General features: G+C 43.4%; 2 protein-coding genes across 2 annotated transcripts in view; one reads left to right on the top strand and one right to left on the bottom strand.

The window, feature by feature from the left end:
• Window positions 1-19,049, top strand: part of SORT1 (sortilin 1) — a 222,261-nt gene that overhangs the window by 129,208 nt on the left and 74,004 nt on the right. The window lies entirely within an intron of this gene.
• The window catches only part of GNAI3 (G protein subunit alpha i3), a 32,268-nt gene continuing 13,382 nt past the window's right edge, over window positions 164-19,049 (bottom strand). The window contains exons 2-9 of the mRNA XM_062595225.1: window positions 14,502-14,544; window positions 14,268-14,409; window positions 12,999-13,156; window positions 5,826-5,954; window positions 3,236-3,365; window positions 2,506-2,659; window positions 1,406-1,615; window positions 164-1,310 (exon numbers count right to left, since the gene is read on the bottom strand). Of these exons, the coding sequence (XP_062451209.1) occupies window positions 1,425-1,615; window positions 2,506-2,659; window positions 3,236-3,365; window positions 5,826-5,954; window positions 12,999-13,156; window positions 14,268-14,409; window positions 14,502-14,544 (947 nt within the window). The 3' untranslated portion in view covers window positions 164-1,310; window positions 1,406-1,424. The remainder of the gene's footprint in view (window positions 1,311-1,405; window positions 1,616-2,505; window positions 2,660-3,235; window positions 3,366-5,825; window positions 5,955-12,998; window positions 13,157-14,267; window positions 14,410-14,501; window positions 14,545-19,049) is intronic.

Here is a 19,049-nt window from a genome sequence, read left to right as displayed (position 1 = left end):
TCAACAGTCACGTATTATAAAGCAAGAGGAACCTTCCTTAGCCTGTCCCGTTAATTACGCCCACTCTCCACTGAGCTGCCTACCTTCTTTCTCCAAACAGACTGACAAAGTTCAGAAAGGGAGAATATTTCTGGAAGAGTTAAGAATAAACTAGGGAAAAGGCTAAACTGTTTACTCACCATTTTAATACTGCCAACAACTATAACAGATTGAAACTGTACACATGACAAACTGGGAAAAGAGTCTCAATGCAATGGTTCAGCAAAGGAATGTACTGATGGTTATGAACATTACTACAGTAAAAACAATGGCAAACAGGAATTTGGCACCACATATACAAAGTAAAGGCATGCTGTCAGTACAGTTTAGAAGTCTCTGAACAGAAAAGGCCATGGCAAATGCAGAACGAGGTGCACCCTTTACAAAACTGCCCACTGGTTTAGACCACAAATGCACAAGAATCCAAGTGGCTGATTTAGCTCTGAAGCAGCACGTATTTTCCATCCAGTTTGGAGCTCTGCATTTCATCTCTCCAACCGATGCAGCCCAGGTACACATTCACCAAGAAGTTGGCTTTATGCTTACCACACCAGTATAGATCTCAATTTGGATATCAGCATAAACCACATTCACCCCCCCAACTACAAGCTAAAAAGACTTTATCTTTCTACAGAAGCTTCTTTCTAAAGCCTTATGGTATTTGTAGCAGGATGGTAACGAAGTACACATCAGAAAGAGCCAAAGCTATCACCATAAGAGCTCTAAGGATCCTTTAAGCAGTTGCTGAAATATTAAATTCTGACCATACCAAGTGTTAAAAACAAAGAGTTCCTGCTAAGAGGAATACTTTCTGCATGATCTGGTCACATGTGCATAGTTAAGTGATTTTTTTGTTGTTTTTATTTTTAAAACAAGATTTGTTTGCAAATAAAGAAATAAAATTTAGTAAAGTTATAGTTTTCTTGATGGAAAAAACCTTAAAAACAGACTAGTGGTGGCTTGTTAATCAAAGAAAGAGAAAGCTACATATTGAAGGTCTGGAATCCAGCACCTCAACTTCACAACAGCTGTACACATTTGAAAGTATGCCATCCAAACGATGCCAGGATGATCTAGTCACACTAACAGTTGTTCCATTTTGATCTAACTTCAACATCCCATATCAATAAAAAGGTCCCTAATACAGAAGATTGTGCTAAAGAATGCAACGATTCTGCATGCTGTTTTCGTTTCCCTGGTCCTGTTCATGCTTGCAGCTGTCCCCACGAGGCAGCAAAGAGTCTGGTTCTCAAAACGCCGCATCGTAAAAACTGAAAAGAGAACGCGGAGCATTAGTGAGGTACAAGGCAAAGTCAGACCAAGCTGGTGCACAAAGCTTAAACTTTACGAGCAGCTCAGTTTTTACCTCCTTCCCACAGCCCTCCTCAATAGAGTCCACATTCCTTCAGGTTGTTTTTAATGATAACATCTGTAACAGCATCAAACACAAACTGCACGTTCTTAGTGTCAGTGGCACAGGTGAAGTGCGTGTAGATCTCCTTGGTGTCTTTTCTTCGGTTCAGATCTTCAAACTGACACTGGATGTATGCAGCTGCTTCCTCATACGTGTTGGAGCCTGAAAAAGATAAGATCCCTTACTTTGGCCAGCAGCTCACAGCAGAGAGTTTTGACACAGATCTTTTAAGTACACATTAAGCTGCTTGCAACCATCTGCCTTATCCAGCTACAAATCCAAATCTACCATTAACCCTTTCTTGCAAACCTGAGTTCTATTCCCAGCTTCTGGCCTGGTCAGTGACCTTGGACAAGTCATTCACTTCAGCAACGCACTGATTTCCCCCCACTCCAACCTTCTCCCTGCCCAGAGATGGGAATCAACATCTTTGTATACAATCTGGAGATCTAAAGGGGAACGTTGCATGAAGCTTCATGCTAGAAACATGCAATTCACCTCAGAAGTGACAAGTGATAGGAATAAACAGGTTTGAAGGACAGACCATTTCAAAAATCTAAATGCCTCAAGCACCAATTAGGAAAGCATCATCCCTGTGCAGGCCACAGCAGTGACAGGCTGTAGAACAGACTACTGCGGAAATGCAGATACACTAGGCTGACCATATGTCTTAGCTAGGCTCTGGATACATTTTGTAGCCTCTGAAATAGAAGTTTAATTAAAGTATTGTCTTAATGAGATGCAGAAAATGCAGAGCGACTCTGATTTGCTCAAGTGCGATACTATTTAATGTCTCTGCCACTCATAGTCCGCAGGCCATAAAGCACATGAAAGAATGCCATTCCCGACCACAGACATGCAAGACCACATCACTTCTGAGAAATGGCGCTATCAGCTAACTGGACAGCCCTACGATGTAGTCCAAGGGACAGAGTTAAAGAAATAAGGAAGATGACAAGCTTTTAAGTTATCTTGGATAGTGTAGGCTTTAATTGACTCATTCTTGGTCCTGGTGATACAGATAAAATGCAGCTCCGTCAGCCCAACCTTACCTGTGTACTCTGGATAGCAAATCGTTAGTGGGCTTTTCTTAATCTTTTCTTCAAACAGGTCCTTCTTGTTCAAGAAGAGAATGATTGATGTGTCTGTAAACCATTTGTTGTTACAAATGCTGTCAAAGAGTTTCATACTCTCATGCATCCGATTCTGAAAAGCAAAATGGAAGCAGTAATGCATGATTCCAAAGTTACTAGGGGAGGATGGGGTGGGGTGAACAGACAGGCTTTATTACAAAAGCCAGTAGACTGAAGTGTCAAGCGTCACTGCTGAAACGCGTACCACAGACATTGCTGCTGCCACTTTATCATGAAGACCGTGGCCATGACCCTGAGCAGAGGTCAGCTTGCCTCCCCATCCTTTTACTGGATGGGTTTGTTCCTCTAAGGAGGTGCTCATGCCTAGTGGAACTTGTTGCAGTGACAGCACCACAAAATACCTTCCTGTAAACAAGTCCTGGAGAAAAATCTCATTTCTGCATTACGCTTATCAGTTTCTGGGGCAAGATGCTGCAGGCTGCTGTAAGAAAGTACTCATCTTTACAGCTTTCCTGCCAGGTCACTTAAGAAAACAATTGCCCTGTAACAGCATTTCAAAGAACCAGAAAAAGCAAATAGAGTAAGACAAACATAGCCCCCGCCAAGCAGGGTACAGGCTGTACCAGCTTCCACCTCACTTCTCCCAAGTGCAACACAGCCAGGGATTAGAAACTCCTCAGTAACATACCATTTCCTCATCCTCGGCCAAGACGAGGTCGTAATCACTGAGGGCCACACAGAAGATGATCGCTGTCACACCTTCAAAGCAGTGGATCCACTTCTTCCGCTCTGACCGCTGGCCACCCACATCAAACATCCTAGGAGAGGCAGAAGATCTCAGAGGCTATGGAGACCTCCCTCCCGAGCACCCACTCTGTTTACAGGAGATGGAAAAAGCTCACCTATTTATGTACTGTCAAACAAGCAGGGCATAGGGGAAAACAGATACACAACCTTCCATAAGACAGGCCAACCATTCAAAGCCTCCAGTCTGGCGTATGTCAGGAGAACTCCCATTAGTGTTTTTTTAAATCAGATATTTTCTTTAGAACAAATTCAGCAGGAAGAACTAGAGGTTCACCTGCATCGCTATCCAGGAGTCTGCTGATTCACCAGGGCATACTTCTTTGTTCTCAGTCTCCTATTTCCTTAGCAACAATCTATTTGCTTGACTGGACTCCAAACACCTACTCATCATCAGCTCTTCCAGTTAATTAAATCTGTGTCTGACAAGGAATTATCTGGAACATACTACCTGCATGCTGCTACTGGGACTCAGGAAGAGTGATCAGGTTAAGCAATAGTTTTATATATTTAAAAAAAAAAAAAAAAAAAAGAGAATTTAGAGGCTTCAGGAAGAATTAGAAAACAAAGAATCCCCCCCCCAAAAAAAGAAATGCAAGCAGGTTTTTTGAAAAGTTACAGCTGAAGTATTTTGATGAAAAGCAGTATTCCTCACTATGTTCCTATGGGCTGTGACTTAATTAAATCAAGTCAGATACAAGTCAATATCCAAGAGCTAAGAAAAATCATAAACATTGATTTCTTATCAGAGCAAACAGACAAGCAAGAGAAACTTTTCAGCGTGGGCCAAAAGTAATGCAATTTAATCATATCAAACAAAGGAGCCAGAAGGGCAGCTTAGCTAACTCCAATCTTCTATTTAAGATAAGCCATCCCAGTGGACTACAGCAGGAAAAATGAAAATCTATATGAAGTTACAGGCTATTTACTTAGCTTGTATTATTTGCCATTATCCTCTCCTGTTGGTGCAGAGACATCTGGAAAGAAACAGCATCCTTTACAACTCAGCTTCTCCAAGCTAATTCAAATTCAAGTCACAGTTGTACTAAGGCTACCTCAGCCTATTATTAGTGTTTGAGATTTAACATCAAGACTTCTGTAGCAGGAAAGATGGCAGCTTCAGGGTTTAAGATGTATTAATGCCTTCCTCTGTGGAGCAAACCCCTCCGAGATGAGACGCCTCGCGTCTCGAGCTCTGCATGTGATCAGTCACTCCAGGCAGGCTTGGGAAAGGGCAATTCCCCACTTCACAACAGGGGCACATGCTTAGGAGTGCTCAACCACTTCACTTTAAACAAAGGGTTAAACTGATTAAACCGAGTATGCCAGCTACCTCTAGCTCACTCGTCCATTAGTCAGACATGATGCTTTTAAAAGAGCACAGCACGCTACAGCTGGAAGTACTAATCCCAATGTATCACGACATAAGACAAGTTTCCCCTGGACTAACCAGAATCTACATAAATAGCTCAGTGATGCAAAGTGCTTAGGCATTTCTGGTTAAGCGATTGATAAGTTAGGCAGTTCAGAAGTCAAAATGCTACCGTTCTTCCAAGAAGTGTGCAAACAAATCAGGTTTTCTAAGCAACATGTAGGTTTTGCTGCTACTGCTCTTTCAAATTGTTGTCAAACACAAGCTCAAAACAAGCAAGCAAATCTTAAAGGCCTTGAGCAACAGATTTAAGCACTGCTATGGAGAAAGATAACCTGCCCGAGACAGACACTGTGTTTCCCTACCTCCACCTGGCACAATACTAACGCCCAGCAAATGGAGCTCTAGGCTCTACGTCAGGAGCGCGCTTGGGATCCAAAGCGAGGATTTTCTAATGAGCAGATCAAGTGGAGACGAGAGCTAAACTGCACGCTAGCAGCTGCTACACAGGTTAGAACGAACTTGATTAGTGATACTTAAGGGACACTGCCAAGGCCAGGCTTGATACCTGAACCCTTCAGGGACTGGATTTAGCATGCAGAGAGAAAGAATAGACAAGTCCCAGCCTCTGCAGCATCACACAAAGGCACCCAGTCCCTGGCACACTTCTGCATGCCCCAGGCCTGCTCTGCAGCAAGAGTCAGTAGTTATCTAAAGCTTTGCAGAGGACATCATGCAGCCCAGTGCTAAGACTGTGCCTTCAGAGAGAACTCCATCTTCCACGTCAGAGGAAGGGGTTAAATTCAAAACTCAAAACTCCAGCAGTCAGTGTCCTTTTAGTATGTTTTTGATCCTGTAAACAAGCAGTCAGTACCTGTGTCTGTGATTCCACATAAAAGCAGCTGAAAAGAACAGAAGAAGGCAAACAAAAGTCAAACCGGTATCTCCAGTGAGCAATGCCAGTAGAGAGGGAGTTTAACAGAGGTGAGGAGGACAGTTAAAACAGTGCAAGAAGTTTTGCAGTGCAGGTGTGGAACCTACCACAACCAAGCACTGAAGAAATCACTGCAGTCCACAGGGACAAGCAGTGTCCTTCACTTACTTGAAGTACAGGTCCTTGAAGGTGAAGTGAGTTTCCACAATGCCTGTAGTTTTAACTCTGGTCCGCAGAACATCCTGCTGAGTCGGAATATAGGTCGGCTGGGATATTCTATCCAAGTCATTTAGGTAACTAAACCAAGAGACAACACAAGATGCGCTTTTTTTAGTCTGCCTGCTTGCTATGAATCTTTTATAAATTGCAGAAGAAAGTCAACACGAAATTTATTCATCTTCATACAGTACAGATCTCAAACAAGCCAACACCCACCCACTCCTTCTCCCTCCCCAGTCTATCCCAGAGTTTTCTACACTCCTCATAATCACCTTACAGCACATGCTGGGTAGGGTTTAGCTAGTCAGGGAGCAAAGTCTAACCGTAGGATAACACGAGAGGTACTGCAGATGCAGAAGCCGTGCCAAGACCAGTATCTCTCAGGGCAACTCAAAGTAGTCAAGGTCTTTCACATCAAAGCACAAGGTAATAAACCCAGTGGCTCGCTTTAAAAGGCAAGAATATACTAGATGAAACAGCAAGAAAGAATTAAGTGTGAAGAACTAGTCTTGGAACAGGGGGATTCGTTCACCTACTTCAGCAACAGCAAGCCAACAACCAAAGGCGCCTTACTCCTAGCTTTCTGGAGGACACAGCAGAAAGTTGCTCACTTTTAAAGCTGAAAATTTAATAATCTTAACACAACCCGAAGCACAGCTGCCTTGCTGTTCCAGGAGACTGTTGGAAACCAGTGTGCCTCTCCCAGGTTGCCACACAAAGCACGCCAGCTCCCCTAAAGGCCGCTGGGAGGAATCTGTTTCTCTGCAGCATGGCAGCAGTGTGTCCACTGAGACCCCCAACTAATTCCAGCTTCAGCACATTCCCTTTGAAGTTAGGCTCTCAGACACATTAGAGGCATACATCATCTCCAACCAAGTCATAAATCCTGCTCTAACCAACATCGCTGAGCTCTTTTTTTTCCTGTTATGGGGAAGGTGAAGGTCTTCTGCTTCCACAGAGCACGAGAGCATTACTTAATCCAACTCCATTTTGAAAGGACTGGAAGCAAGCGTCAGCCTCGTCCATGCACAGCTGCCCACAGTGTTATCCCTCACTGCTAGGGCCCTGTCAGTACCAGGCATGTTTTTATCTGATACAGTATTGTACAGCTGTGAGATGTTGCCAATTTTACACTAGTTTAACGCCTGCCCTCCCAAAGACTATCACAAAACAGTCGTCAGCCTGGAATCGCTCCCTGTCATATACCTGAAAGCTATGCCAGGAGCCCCAAATTTCACTTGCCTTTAAACACCATCAAGCAGGCAATGTACTGCAAGTGACACCTCACCCCTTCATCAGCTTCAGCATTCAACGTAGGCATTTCCTTTGGCCAAGAATGTCAGCAGACATTTGCAGAGCACTGACCTATTTTCTGAATCCCAGAAGAATCCAGCCTACCCTCCAGTCTCCTGCCTGTGCTCGCCTTGCAAGTATGGCTTTTCTAAAAAAGCTGGTACCTGCAAGTGGCTTTAGCCCAAAGAGGGCCAATTCCCCTTACTCTGTTCTTCTGTTCAGCGGGCTGACATGTTTGTAAACTGCTCTTTGACCAGAAACACAGTACCTATAACTGATACTTAGGACCAATTTTAGTTTCAGTTTAGTAAGAGCTGCATCAGTTAAAAAATATTTCTGCTGAGGAAATAACACATTTCCCCCCCACTCTTCTACTATCAGTATTAGTTAGCTACACAGACTAGATGGAGATGTGTTTTATCTGTGCACCAGACCACAATCACCCTAGCAACAAAATACTCCTGAGGGGAGGGAGGGAAAAAAAATAAATAAAAATAAAAAAAACACACCCTATACATACAAGCCAAAAAGCAAAGAAAATAAAGGAACAACAGCATTAACAGTGAGTGCTAGGGCATGGTTGTTCAGAAACTAATGGAAGAGATGTAAGTGCTACCTAAAACCAAATTGGCAACTTTTAACAGCTTGGCTTTGATAAATGCCACGTGGCTAGCCTGAATCACTTAGAGTGATAGATGTGCAAGCTGAAGCTGTAAAGCATCTGTCTGTAATCACCAGCTTTCAGCACGAGAAGTTTGGGCAGTGAAACTGGTATAATTTCTACTTAAGTCTTTTTAAGCACCTACTGAAGAGTGAATGGACTCAGGCAACCTCCATCAAACGAATTGCAAAGTGCCGCTCGAACACTTGTGTACCAATTAGCAGAACAAGGTGCATCAGACGAAGCAGAGCTGTATCTGCAAGTTCCCTTAGAAAAAAAATGCTTTGCCAAATTAATTCCAGGGAGACTCAAAGGACAAATAAATACAAGATCCCATGGAGATGCCTAAGTGGTTGGAACACCAGGCACTGAGGATTTTTTGGTACCAGAAGAGCCACCCAAAGCACGCATGCTGCAGATGTAGCATACTGCCTCCTCAGGCTGCCCACGGCTTGCTGGAGGCAGTTGACTTAGTGGGCAGCAGAAGCAATCATGCCCACATGGCAGCACCCAACAAGGTCAGGCTCCCAAAGCCCAGCCACGGCAGACTCCTGCTAGTTTCTCTACCACACAGATTTAGAGGAACCTGAAGAAAAAACAAAGGAGCACGGTCCAAGGGTCATGGTTCCAGGCTACATCAGCCACAGTAGGTTTGACAGCTTAAAAGACATTTATCATAATATTCTTTGAAGAGCTGAAAACTCATACTTTACTGAATCTTTCTACGTCCCACACAGTTTGAACCCCCCTTTCACAGCCTCCTTTGCCACCACAGATTTCCTTCGCATGCTGAGGCCGCAACACTTGCTCCCCACTTCGTATCCCTGTGTTTACAAAGCCAACTTTTCCATGCTTTAACACCATCTTGCAAAGACAAGCTTGCAAAAAGGTTTTGCACCCTAGAAATTATGGTTTGAGCACAAAAAACATTGACCAAAAAGCCTAACTCATGTTTGCATTGGTGACCCCCCCAAGCTTTTCCAGGGCATCCTGAGCCACTCCTGGCACTAGTTCAGTTCCTAAATGTGCAAGAATTTGCAGTTCCAGGATGATCAGAAAACCTGTTAGCTTCAAAATAATCCAAGGGACCGATTTCTCACTGCTCTGCTCAGAAATGCTGACAGCGGCAGAAGGATGTGCTGGAACGGACAACATTCAGTCGGGGAAGATAATGCAGTTCCCCTCCTCCACAAGCTCACATAAGCCCTGGAATGGTATTTTCCTAACAATTCCATCTATTTCCTCTAAGTGCTGGGGAAAAAAAATGCTTTCAAGGCCAAAAAATGGCCAAAAAAAGCTCTAAAAGATTCATACAAAGCATTTATTATGAACAACTATCCACAGCCTGAGCTACAGGAGAGAGGAAGGGGGGGGCGGGCTGTCGCTAAGGCCTGGAGGGAGAGCAGCAAACAGACGCCTGCCTTCGGCTGCCGTGCCAGGGAGCGAAGGCGAGCGGGCAAACAGCAGGTTTGGTATCCAGGTGGTCTCCATTTGTCACCACTGAACACGATGCTTTCAAGAAAGATTATCGAAAGAACGTGGGTCAGTCAAGACGCAAGCAGTGACGACGTAGCATTCCCACAGAGGCTGGCGGCTCACGGAGACTTAGTCATCTACAGCCAAGTCCCCCTGCATCAAGAAGAAAATAGGTGAAGACCTGCTGAATCCCGCATCTAAATATTGAGAGTCACTTTCTTCACAGGAGTCTGCTTCATCATTCCCTTTACGCTTAGCTAGATTTTGGCAAATGATGACATTAAGCAAAGCAGAAAACAAGGTATCAGAGCAGCATCTCCAGGAAGAGGGAATGTTGCATATTACCTTTATTAATTTGAGTGCTCATTTGGTCCAAGTGAACCAGGCCCCAAGCCTTCAGCAGAGGCTTTTGCAGATGAAAAGGCTTGCTTCTAAAACATGAGCTGTGATCCCAAGGCAATGCTACTCCAGGGGGAAAAAAAAAAAAAATCACAAGAAAGTGCCAGGATACAAATGAGGGCAATGCCCTGCAAGCTTCTACTTGAAAGCAGAGAGCAGGAAAAAAAACACAAAAAGAACTCCAAAAAAAATAATCTAGGTTTTACCCAGCATCAAAAGTATCAGAGAATTTAGGCCAAAATTGCCACATGAGAGCAAGACAAAATATGCCAGAATAGATAACAGTTTGTCAGAAAGTATGCTAATTGCCTGTGAGCCTACAAAAAATCACCTACAGTATCTGCACACTGGTGCCTGCATTAACTTTGGAAAAGTAGTGATACCAGCAAGCGAGATATTTTAAGAGCATTATCTGTTTACCTACATTTCCAAGCATCAGATTGAAGTAACTGCAGAAACGTGCAAGACAGTAACATGCCCAAGTATCCACACTGCCGCATGATCAGTCTTTTGTGCTTTGTAGCTATTAAACCAAGAATTGTGCATGAACTTTGAAATGTTTCTCCATACTACTGATTCTAGAGACAGAAGCAGAGAGTCATTTTCTCAAATGGCAGTTAAGCAAGGAACAGGAAGTTGCTGCAGTGTGGTTAAAAATATAGATGTTTGAAATATGACATCAGGAAGCAAAGCAGTTGCTAGAGGGACAATTATAAGATGGTGATCTGATGTAGGCTGCTAAGTGATCATCTACACTAGCGTTGGAACATCCGCGCTTCTAGACCAGAAGTTACTCAGTTCCTCAGAAAGCAAGAGGAAACACGCAGAGCTTAGAGGACTCGTCACCCCGACTAGCATCATGACTCAAGGCACCTTTGAGAGCTCACCCCCGCCCTCCGCATATGCATTACAACGCTTGTTACAGTTAGTTCTCTTCTCCCACGTGGCCGCTTGATGCCGTGCGATAAGGCAGCAAACAGCAGGAAGAAGTTTTCAGTAGAGATCAGTGCTGCCCTGAGTGCTGCCTTGGCTCTCCGCCACCGAGCCGCTGCGCGATGTTAGTCATGGCACCTACTTTTCATAAGTGATCGCTCATCATATGTTCCTCTTTTTCCTGGGCATCCTGCAAGAGGCCCCGAGGTCTGATCTGAAGCGAGGAGCAGCACTCAGCTGCTGCCAGTCAGCAGGAGCCATGCTTGAAACAAAGTGCGCTGCTGAATTTCAGTTGAGAAAACCAGACCTTTCAAACAGGACACACACTTACGAGATGCTAAGTCCTGTTTGTAAGGGGAATTGAAAGGAATAGGGAAGTGGAATTTCCTTAGGCAAATTATGCAAAAAGCTAGCAGGCTTCTCTCCTGATGCTAGTCACATGTGTGTAAGACGTGCACCCTCTTTAAGCATGACACAGGAGCTGACTGAGGAACAGCAGAAAATAAGGCAAGTCAGGAGCCAAGCACCAAATAAACAAAAGAAAATAGTAACTGAATGCTCATTTGGCCAGCTTATCTGTACACTACTAAGGCAGATGTCCTGTGGGGAGGAAAAAAAAGAAAACAGGACTAAATTATGGGATTGTGCTCTGCACCGAAGAGCTCTTACTTCGTCTCCTAACTTCTGAGCTGCATGGCTGTGAATTTCAAGAATGCTCCTTTAATGCTATTTGGTCTTAGGACAGGAAGCAAAATTCGATCAGGCATGTATCAGAATAACACTACATGGGTCATCAACAGGCTAGAGAGAACTGTGCCGTGCAGATTTGATACCAGCCCACTAGAATAACTCTTCAGAGTGCTTTTGTCTGCACACATTAGTACCAGAGATGGAAAACAGGTGGGTTGTGGATATTTAGGAGCAGAAATAAAGCCTCTGGAATCCAGTATTTGAAAGGCAGTAGGATCGAGCTAGCACTCACTAAAGCATATTTACCCCTTTTCTTACCAAACCTGACCCCTTTCTGTCCTTTTTCTTCCAGGTCACCTTCATCCTGGTCCTGACTCTTTCAAAGCTAGCCAAGGGGTACTTTGGCTGGAGCCTAAGGAGGCAGCTGTAAGATGAAGACCGTAAAGCCAATCTCATCTCCACTTCTGCTTTCTGCCCTCAATCCTTTACTTGAAAAGTCCTTAATCTTTGCTTCTCTGCCACCATCTTTTCATTAAATCTATTCTCTCATTCATTGCCCTCCTCATGTACCCATTTCTTCCTTTTAAATCTGAAATTTCTGCCTTGCATGATGCAGAGGCACACAAGAGTCTGAGCAAGCCTCCTGTTGTCAACTCAGTTACCTTGATCTAAGCTCATGACAGTCTGCCAAAGTGTTACAGTTTTATAGAAATTCTTGCTTATTTTCAGGTTAAAATATTGTCTGTACAGAACCTGTAGATAAGCAAGCTGTGACACATCTATAGTTTCTTTATAAAGCACTTCCATGCTAATTTTTTTTTTTTTTAAGCATACGAACTTGGCCAAATTGAGGGACTTTTTTAGGTGGGCATCAGGAAGCACAACTGACCTCAAAGTCATCCCTAGGGTTTCAAACCCTAGTTCTAGAGAAACCAAGGGGGGGGGGGAATATAGACAACACAATTGTTTTGCTCATTAAAAGAAAGTTTCCTCTCCCTGCACTAAGTTTTTGCTTAGAAAGAGATGAGGCATTCTGGATGAGAGTCTCATCAACTACCCAGCAGCAGCTTACAGTGCTCCATGCTGTTTATGCAGTCATAATTTTCCAACTGTTAACCAGCTGCATGCTTCTCAAACAGAACAGTTTGTAGGTTTATAGCTAGCCTGTAACACTGCCTGAGTGGCTTTGGGCACAGGAATAGAAAAACAGTGAGAGATAAGGCAAGAACTGCATGAATATCAATTTGTCAGAATAGGAGATTCCACTATTGGAAATATTTCTCATCACAATTTGTTCTTCTTTTTTTTTTAAAAAAAAATAATCAGAAGCTCAGTTTCAGGAGTATTACTCCCTTCTGTAGGGATAAACAAAGGTCACATAGATCATCTGCTGTAAGAATTTGTTTTACTGTGAGTGGAGAAACTGTTCTTCCATTAAGAGAGATTTGCCCAGTCACAAAATAAGGAATGTATTCTTTCCAGCAGAACGCACAGGGAATAGAAACAATAAGAGTGACTTTAGGCAGGTGAAGTACAAAGCGATCTTGAGAACCTCATCCTGCGAAAAAACAGACCAGTTTCAGGGGAGCACCCTTGCCAGGAAAATACCCATATTGCTTTCAGTTACACAGGTCCTTTTTGAACATCAGCATCTGGTAACGGTTTCTTACTATGACGCCGAGTCATTAAGTTGATATTCTCTTGATCTGCTGAAGCAGGCTTGGACCCCACCATCTCTCCATAACCTCTTAATCACACCAGCCAGCTCAGCAGTCATCACACCTTCCTCTGCACTTCCAGCTAACACAAACAACTGGCGGGCATCATCCTGCATGAAGGGGAAAACCAAAACAAGTTATAAAGGTTGTACATCCTTTATACCTTTACACAGTGAGGCTTAACTTCCACATCCATCCTGGAAGCAGCAGCAAGTACGCTGAGGAACCGTGTTCTCTCTCTCTCACACACACACACTATTCTTGTCTTCTCCTCCAAACTATTAAGCTATTTTTCTCCTTTGGCCAGAAAGGCAAGCTCTGTGCAAGAAGCCATCTCCTCCAGCCCATGCAGTGAGATGTGCTGATCAAGGGTGACAGCATGTGGCGCACACCACTTTCATAGCACCACCACCCCAGGGATCACTACTCCAGTGTAACATGCAACATTCACATCAGAAATACAAGCTTTCAGTAATCTGGCATATGACACAATTCATCTGAAATCCTAATAGTTAAGGAGGATGACTGTGTTCTATTAGAGGCTAATGAAAAAGTTATACTGTAAAAAATAGTTTTAAATGAAAAACCTTTATTACAGAAAGGTATTGTATACTGTGGCAGCAGGGAAAAGTTCAGTATCAAAAGCTAGTTTTGGATGATCATGAGTTAAAGCTTTGATGAATTGTGTTTTGCTTCAACAGCTGTCATAAGGGAGACAGCGATCAGCAATTTCTTAAACAAGCATTTTACTAGCAGATAGAACAGACTGATCAGGATTTGAGTACATTAGCCCTATAGCACAAGAAATTCTCAGAAATCTTAGTAGATGACATATTTTCCTCTAAGTTCACGTTCAAGATTTATTTGGCTCAGCTTAAAGACCAAGTGGCACAATGCTTTGAAACACTCTGGGCACTGACATCAGAGGCCAAGCAAATTAACCCAAAACTGAATGTTTCCTTAAATATTCAAATAGCTTGGACTTAAAGGGAGGGGGTCTTTTTTCTCTTTGAGCATTCAGAGCTGCTAAAAGTTCTCATCTGTAACCTCAGTAAAGTAATCCACACAGTATATTGACAATACGTTACAGATCAAAGGTCTTTCACAAAGGCCTTATAACAAACATGCTTCCACTATGAGTGTGATGAACTGAATTTCCAGGATTCATTAACAGAATTCACAGCACAGGCTCAGACTAAGGGAAATAAGTGAAATACTTACAGCTCTGGCAACTTCCCCAAAGTCTATCTTTAGCCTTCCCATGGCTCTTATGATTGCAATAATGGACTGGATAGTATTGCTGTAGACAACCACTTTATACTGTTTGCATTCCTCCTCCGAATAGCCATCCTCATGAATAATCCTGAAAAAAAAAATCATTGCCAAGCCAAATCAGAAGCGCACTTATTTCATCTTGCACAAAAATGCAGTTTAGATGCCTGCACTTCCACTTACTTCATCTGCTTCACAATGGTGCTTTTACCAGACTCTCCAGCACCTGAAAAAGTACAGAAAAATTCAAGTCAGCACCCACATGAAATTAAAAGGAAAAGTAAACTGCACCCTCTCCTCTTTCCAATCTAGAAGTCTATCAGGTTTGGAAAAAGATATTTCTTGTGCAACACTGCTACTAGCAGAGCTTCATAGCAGCTGTTCCATCCCCTTGGGAGGAGATCGCTGAAGAACATATCCATAGGTGCATTCTTCACAGTTCATTTACAGACGTGAAAATTTACAGATGGCAACCATTGTGCATTCATCCGCTCAAAAAAGAGAAAAGCAAAATTTCTGAGTTTCCAGAGTACAATTCCTAGTCCTCAAGGTTAGCAGTCAGGGAGATGGGCCTGAAAAACTGAGATAAGGACTTGTCTACTAACCTACCTACCACCTCTCTTCCAATTCACTAGCTATTGTCCAAGGCAGTCCTAAAGCTAAGCATGTGAACTCTGTCTGCTTCTACCCACTGTTACCAAGCTGGGCTAGATAAGAGTATTAGTCTTGAATTACCAGGTGGATACAACCAGAGATCTCAGATCTTTAAGATACAAAAAAGGTACAGTTCAACAGGCCTCATGTGGTGTACAGTGAGGGCAGGCAGATGCAGAACAGACAAGCTCAAGAGCACAGGTAAATTGTTCTGCAACTCGATGCAAAGCAGTTGAAGACATCAAAGCCTAGCAACACGTCACTTTGTCAGAGCAAGAACGCCAGAATTGATGTTGTGAATTCCCTTGTCCACATAGCACAGCACAGAGTCAACCAAGTGTTGCCCACAACAATTCAGACTAACATGTTTTGTACCTAGCTTTCTGCTGTGAAACATTCCCATGACCTATTACTACAGCATAGTGGTAATGGCAGTAATATCACCCCCACAGCTGGATAGCTCTTAAATAACTGCAGCAAAATTCAAAGTACATTCATGTCTAGACTTGAGGTGGCAACTAAGATGCCTGTGAATCACCACCAGGAAGATCAAAGACCTCATCTCCTGCTCCAACCAGCTAGCTGCCAACACTGGTTCCCACAGGCAAACACTACCACTAGACAACTCCTGCATCGTTACCTTGGCACACCTATATGTATCCACCCACAGAACACACAAGGCAAATTTTAATTGATTAACAAGTGCTATTCTCTATCATTTCCCACAATACAAGGATTATTATTCTGTGAAACTGAGGACAGAGACCCACAGGTTTAGTTAGGAAATGAGCATTTGCCACAGGATGACTTCCAGTTAAAACATCAGACCTGCAGGCTGTTGCACTTGGACATGTCTGCACGGCAGAACAGCGTTCCTTCAAACAGAGGCAGAGAAATTTGGCTCGCCAAGCTTCTGCAGACCTCAGGGGGCTGGCTCATTCCTATCTGTCTGCAGGATAATAAACTACAGCCATGCATTTTGCTTCTGAATCCCCAAGCGCTTACGAATTGCAACAGCTTCCTACAGGCACACCAAGCAAAGGCAAACTGAATTTGCAGAGAGCAGACAGCACACCAGTGCAGCAGCTGACGTACTTGGACAGCCAATGCAGCAGACACCTACTGCGCAATTCAAAATCATCATGTTATCATGGATAACTGAACTCTGCAGTCAGCAGCAGCTGAGCCATGCTACCTGCACACATGCCTAGCCCAGCTCTGAAGTGTGTAAAAAGCATGTAGAGCATCACCGCATGTCGGAGATGAGGTTAGATGAGAGTTAGTCTATGTTATGTGACCGCACGCTAAGAGTTCACCCTAAACAAGCCAGACCAGCTGCTGGTGTAAGGGCTCCTCAGCCCAAAAGGCTCACTCTAAGCTGCAGAACTGGGTCTGCCCACGTCAGGAGAATGAAGTCAAACCTGTCTGGATTTGAAACGACACAGATTCCCATTTACTTCTAGCATGAAGACATCAGACATCCCAGCCTGCAGAACCTATGTGGGATATACCGAAAATAGTGCCCGTGTGGTATCCGAAAATGGTATTGCTCCAAGCCAGGCAAGTTTTTTTGGAAGAAGGAAAAAACCCAGATATCGCTTTAGATTATCAGACCAATCAGGAAAAATAAAAGAGCAGCTTTCCGGAATGCAAGCTCTTTCTTCAAGCTGTGATAAACTGCACTGTGGCATGCTCTCCCTCCCTTCCCTCCAAAATTAGTAAGAGCTTTCTGGTGCTACTTTTTGGAAGCACAACCTCCTGAAAAGAGTTTTCCAAGCCTCTTGCAACACCCAGAGACGACGATACTGCATTCCAGATTCAGTCTTGCATCCTTAAACCCTTAGGAAAGTCAACTCCTAGAAACAGCAGTACAAACAAGGTATGAAAGCACAACCAGTTTATTTAAAAAAAGATACCAGAATTAATTTCCTGTTCTCACTACTTTACAGCATATTGGCAGAGGAACCAGGAAACCAAATTCCTGAAGATAAGCACTTTTGTTGTTCATTTTTGTTGTGACAGGTAAACACTACTGCCTTGTTAGGAATTTTGTGCACATTTTAGCTTGCATATTTCACATTCCCTTAGACACTTTTAACATCACTAGGAGAGCCCTCTCACCTGATAAATGTTCTTGCAGGTACTTTTAATTCCCTTTAAGTACAGGTTACAGCTATGACTAGAACAGAGCAAACAACTACTGTTTTCTGGACAGTTACGCAACAGCCAAGAAACAAGCAGTTCATTCACTAGTTATGAACATATTGTGCCAACCTGAATCCCAACCTGTTGTAGTCCTAGGAACAAGGGGGCAAGCAGCATGCCAGGAACTGAAGAACAGAGCACTTGTGTTTCCAGTCCCAAGTTCATCTCAGTTCCCAGATGCTGACAAGGATTCCTAAGGATCTACTGCTACATTATAAACAGCAGTGATTTTTCCCACAAAGGTTTCCCCAACATCAGACCAGGTCATTTTCAAGCTGAACATATATTTCTTTTTCACTTAGGTTTCAAACCAAAAAAAAGCAGTCATGTATTTTTACAACCCTCAGTGGCTGAATGCAGTAGACAAATCAGCCTTTTCTGATGCTGAGCGATTTCTTAGTAGGATGAACACTTGGGTGATCGGTGCTCAAGTCAAAAGGGACAAAACTAAAGACAGCAGAATTCAGGTCGAGTTTTATTTGTTATACCCATTTGCAGTTGTCAGAGTTGCACCTCCTTCCTTGGATCATGGCACGATCAGACTGAGATTCCTGCTCCTTTGGACCCATCTTGGCCAGCAGAACACAGAGGCAACAGAACAAATGCATGCTTGTTTGGAGATCAAGCACGAACTACCGTGTGCCTCTCCAGCAGGGCTCTTGGGGTAGGCATCAACCTCACTGCCCACGTCCAGGATATAAATCTACAAGCACCGAAGCCTATAAATGCCGATTGTTCAACTAACACTTTGAGTTTCTGTCTCAGCGTTCCCCTAAAGGATCGTAACGCACAGTGGGAAAGCTGCTTCCAAGATATGGCATGTAGTGCCATTTAAATCAATTAGCCTTTAGTTTAGGCTGAAGGGTTCCCAGATTAGAGCTACTCAGGACAAAAAACTTCCATGCTGCCGAGCCAAATTCTTTGGTTTCCAGACATTTAACTTTTAAATTATTCCTAGGCATAACTGTCCAATTTAATATTTTTCTTCCCTCAAGCCTTAAAATAAAGGCCTTGAAGTAGAGAGATTTCCAGTTCAATCTCAAGCAGAACAGACCCCGTAAGCTAGATTTCATCTTTAATGCTTCTCGAATGGCTTAACAAGGAAGAACAATAAAGTGTTTTAAGCAGAATCCCCCAAACTTTGCTCAGATTTTGGAGAGTTAATATCTTCCACAGACACAAATGCTGGAGGCCCGAAACCCACTAAGCGAACAAGGCCTCCTCGCCACAGCTTTCACAGACAACGGCTTCAGCAAGACTCCCGTTGAAACCAGCCATTCTGTAGAACATATCCTTGCATTTAGTCAGCTGTTTTCTTGTGTTATCTCCTCTTCTTCCAGTTGGCAAGATGCCTGCCTTTCTCCTCTGGCTGGCAGGTATTTTGACACAGGTGGTATCAAGAACATCTCTTGTTTGGGAACTCGGCCACGCACGAGTAACATCTGCGCACTTGTGCTTCGGCTTCGCCGGCATTCAATACAGAAGCAGTTAGGGTCAGATCTAAAAGCGTTAACACTTTCTACGATCTATACACCCAGTATGTCCACCCCGAGAGGAACACAAAACCTCATTTTTAATTTTCCCAGCAATCCTCCACATCGCCTTATTAAACTGTTGCTATTTGGAAGCTTTGGTGTCCCAAAACAGCAGTGCTCAGCCCCGGAACAGCCTGCCTCACCACAGAAATAAAAAAAATAAAATAAAAAAAAAACACATACACTTTTGAACTCAATCTATCTGTCTCTTATTTCTCATTGTCGTATTTGCCCTCAGTTCCTCCTCAGATTATCTTAAAGTAATCTATTGCAGCAGCAGGCAATGCTGAACACATCCTGCCTGCCATTTGACTGACAAAACAGTGTCGGGTACAAT

Source organism: Rhea pennata, chromosome 25 (genome assembly GCF_028389875.1).
Source record: "Rhea pennata isolate bPtePen1 chromosome 25, bPtePen1.pri, whole genome shotgun sequence".
Classification (NCBI taxonomy): Eukaryota; Metazoa; Chordata; class Aves; order Rheiformes; family Rheidae; genus Rhea; species Rhea pennata.
Note: the sequence above shows the minus strand (reverse complement) of the source record. Positions and strands in the feature narration are given on the sequence as shown.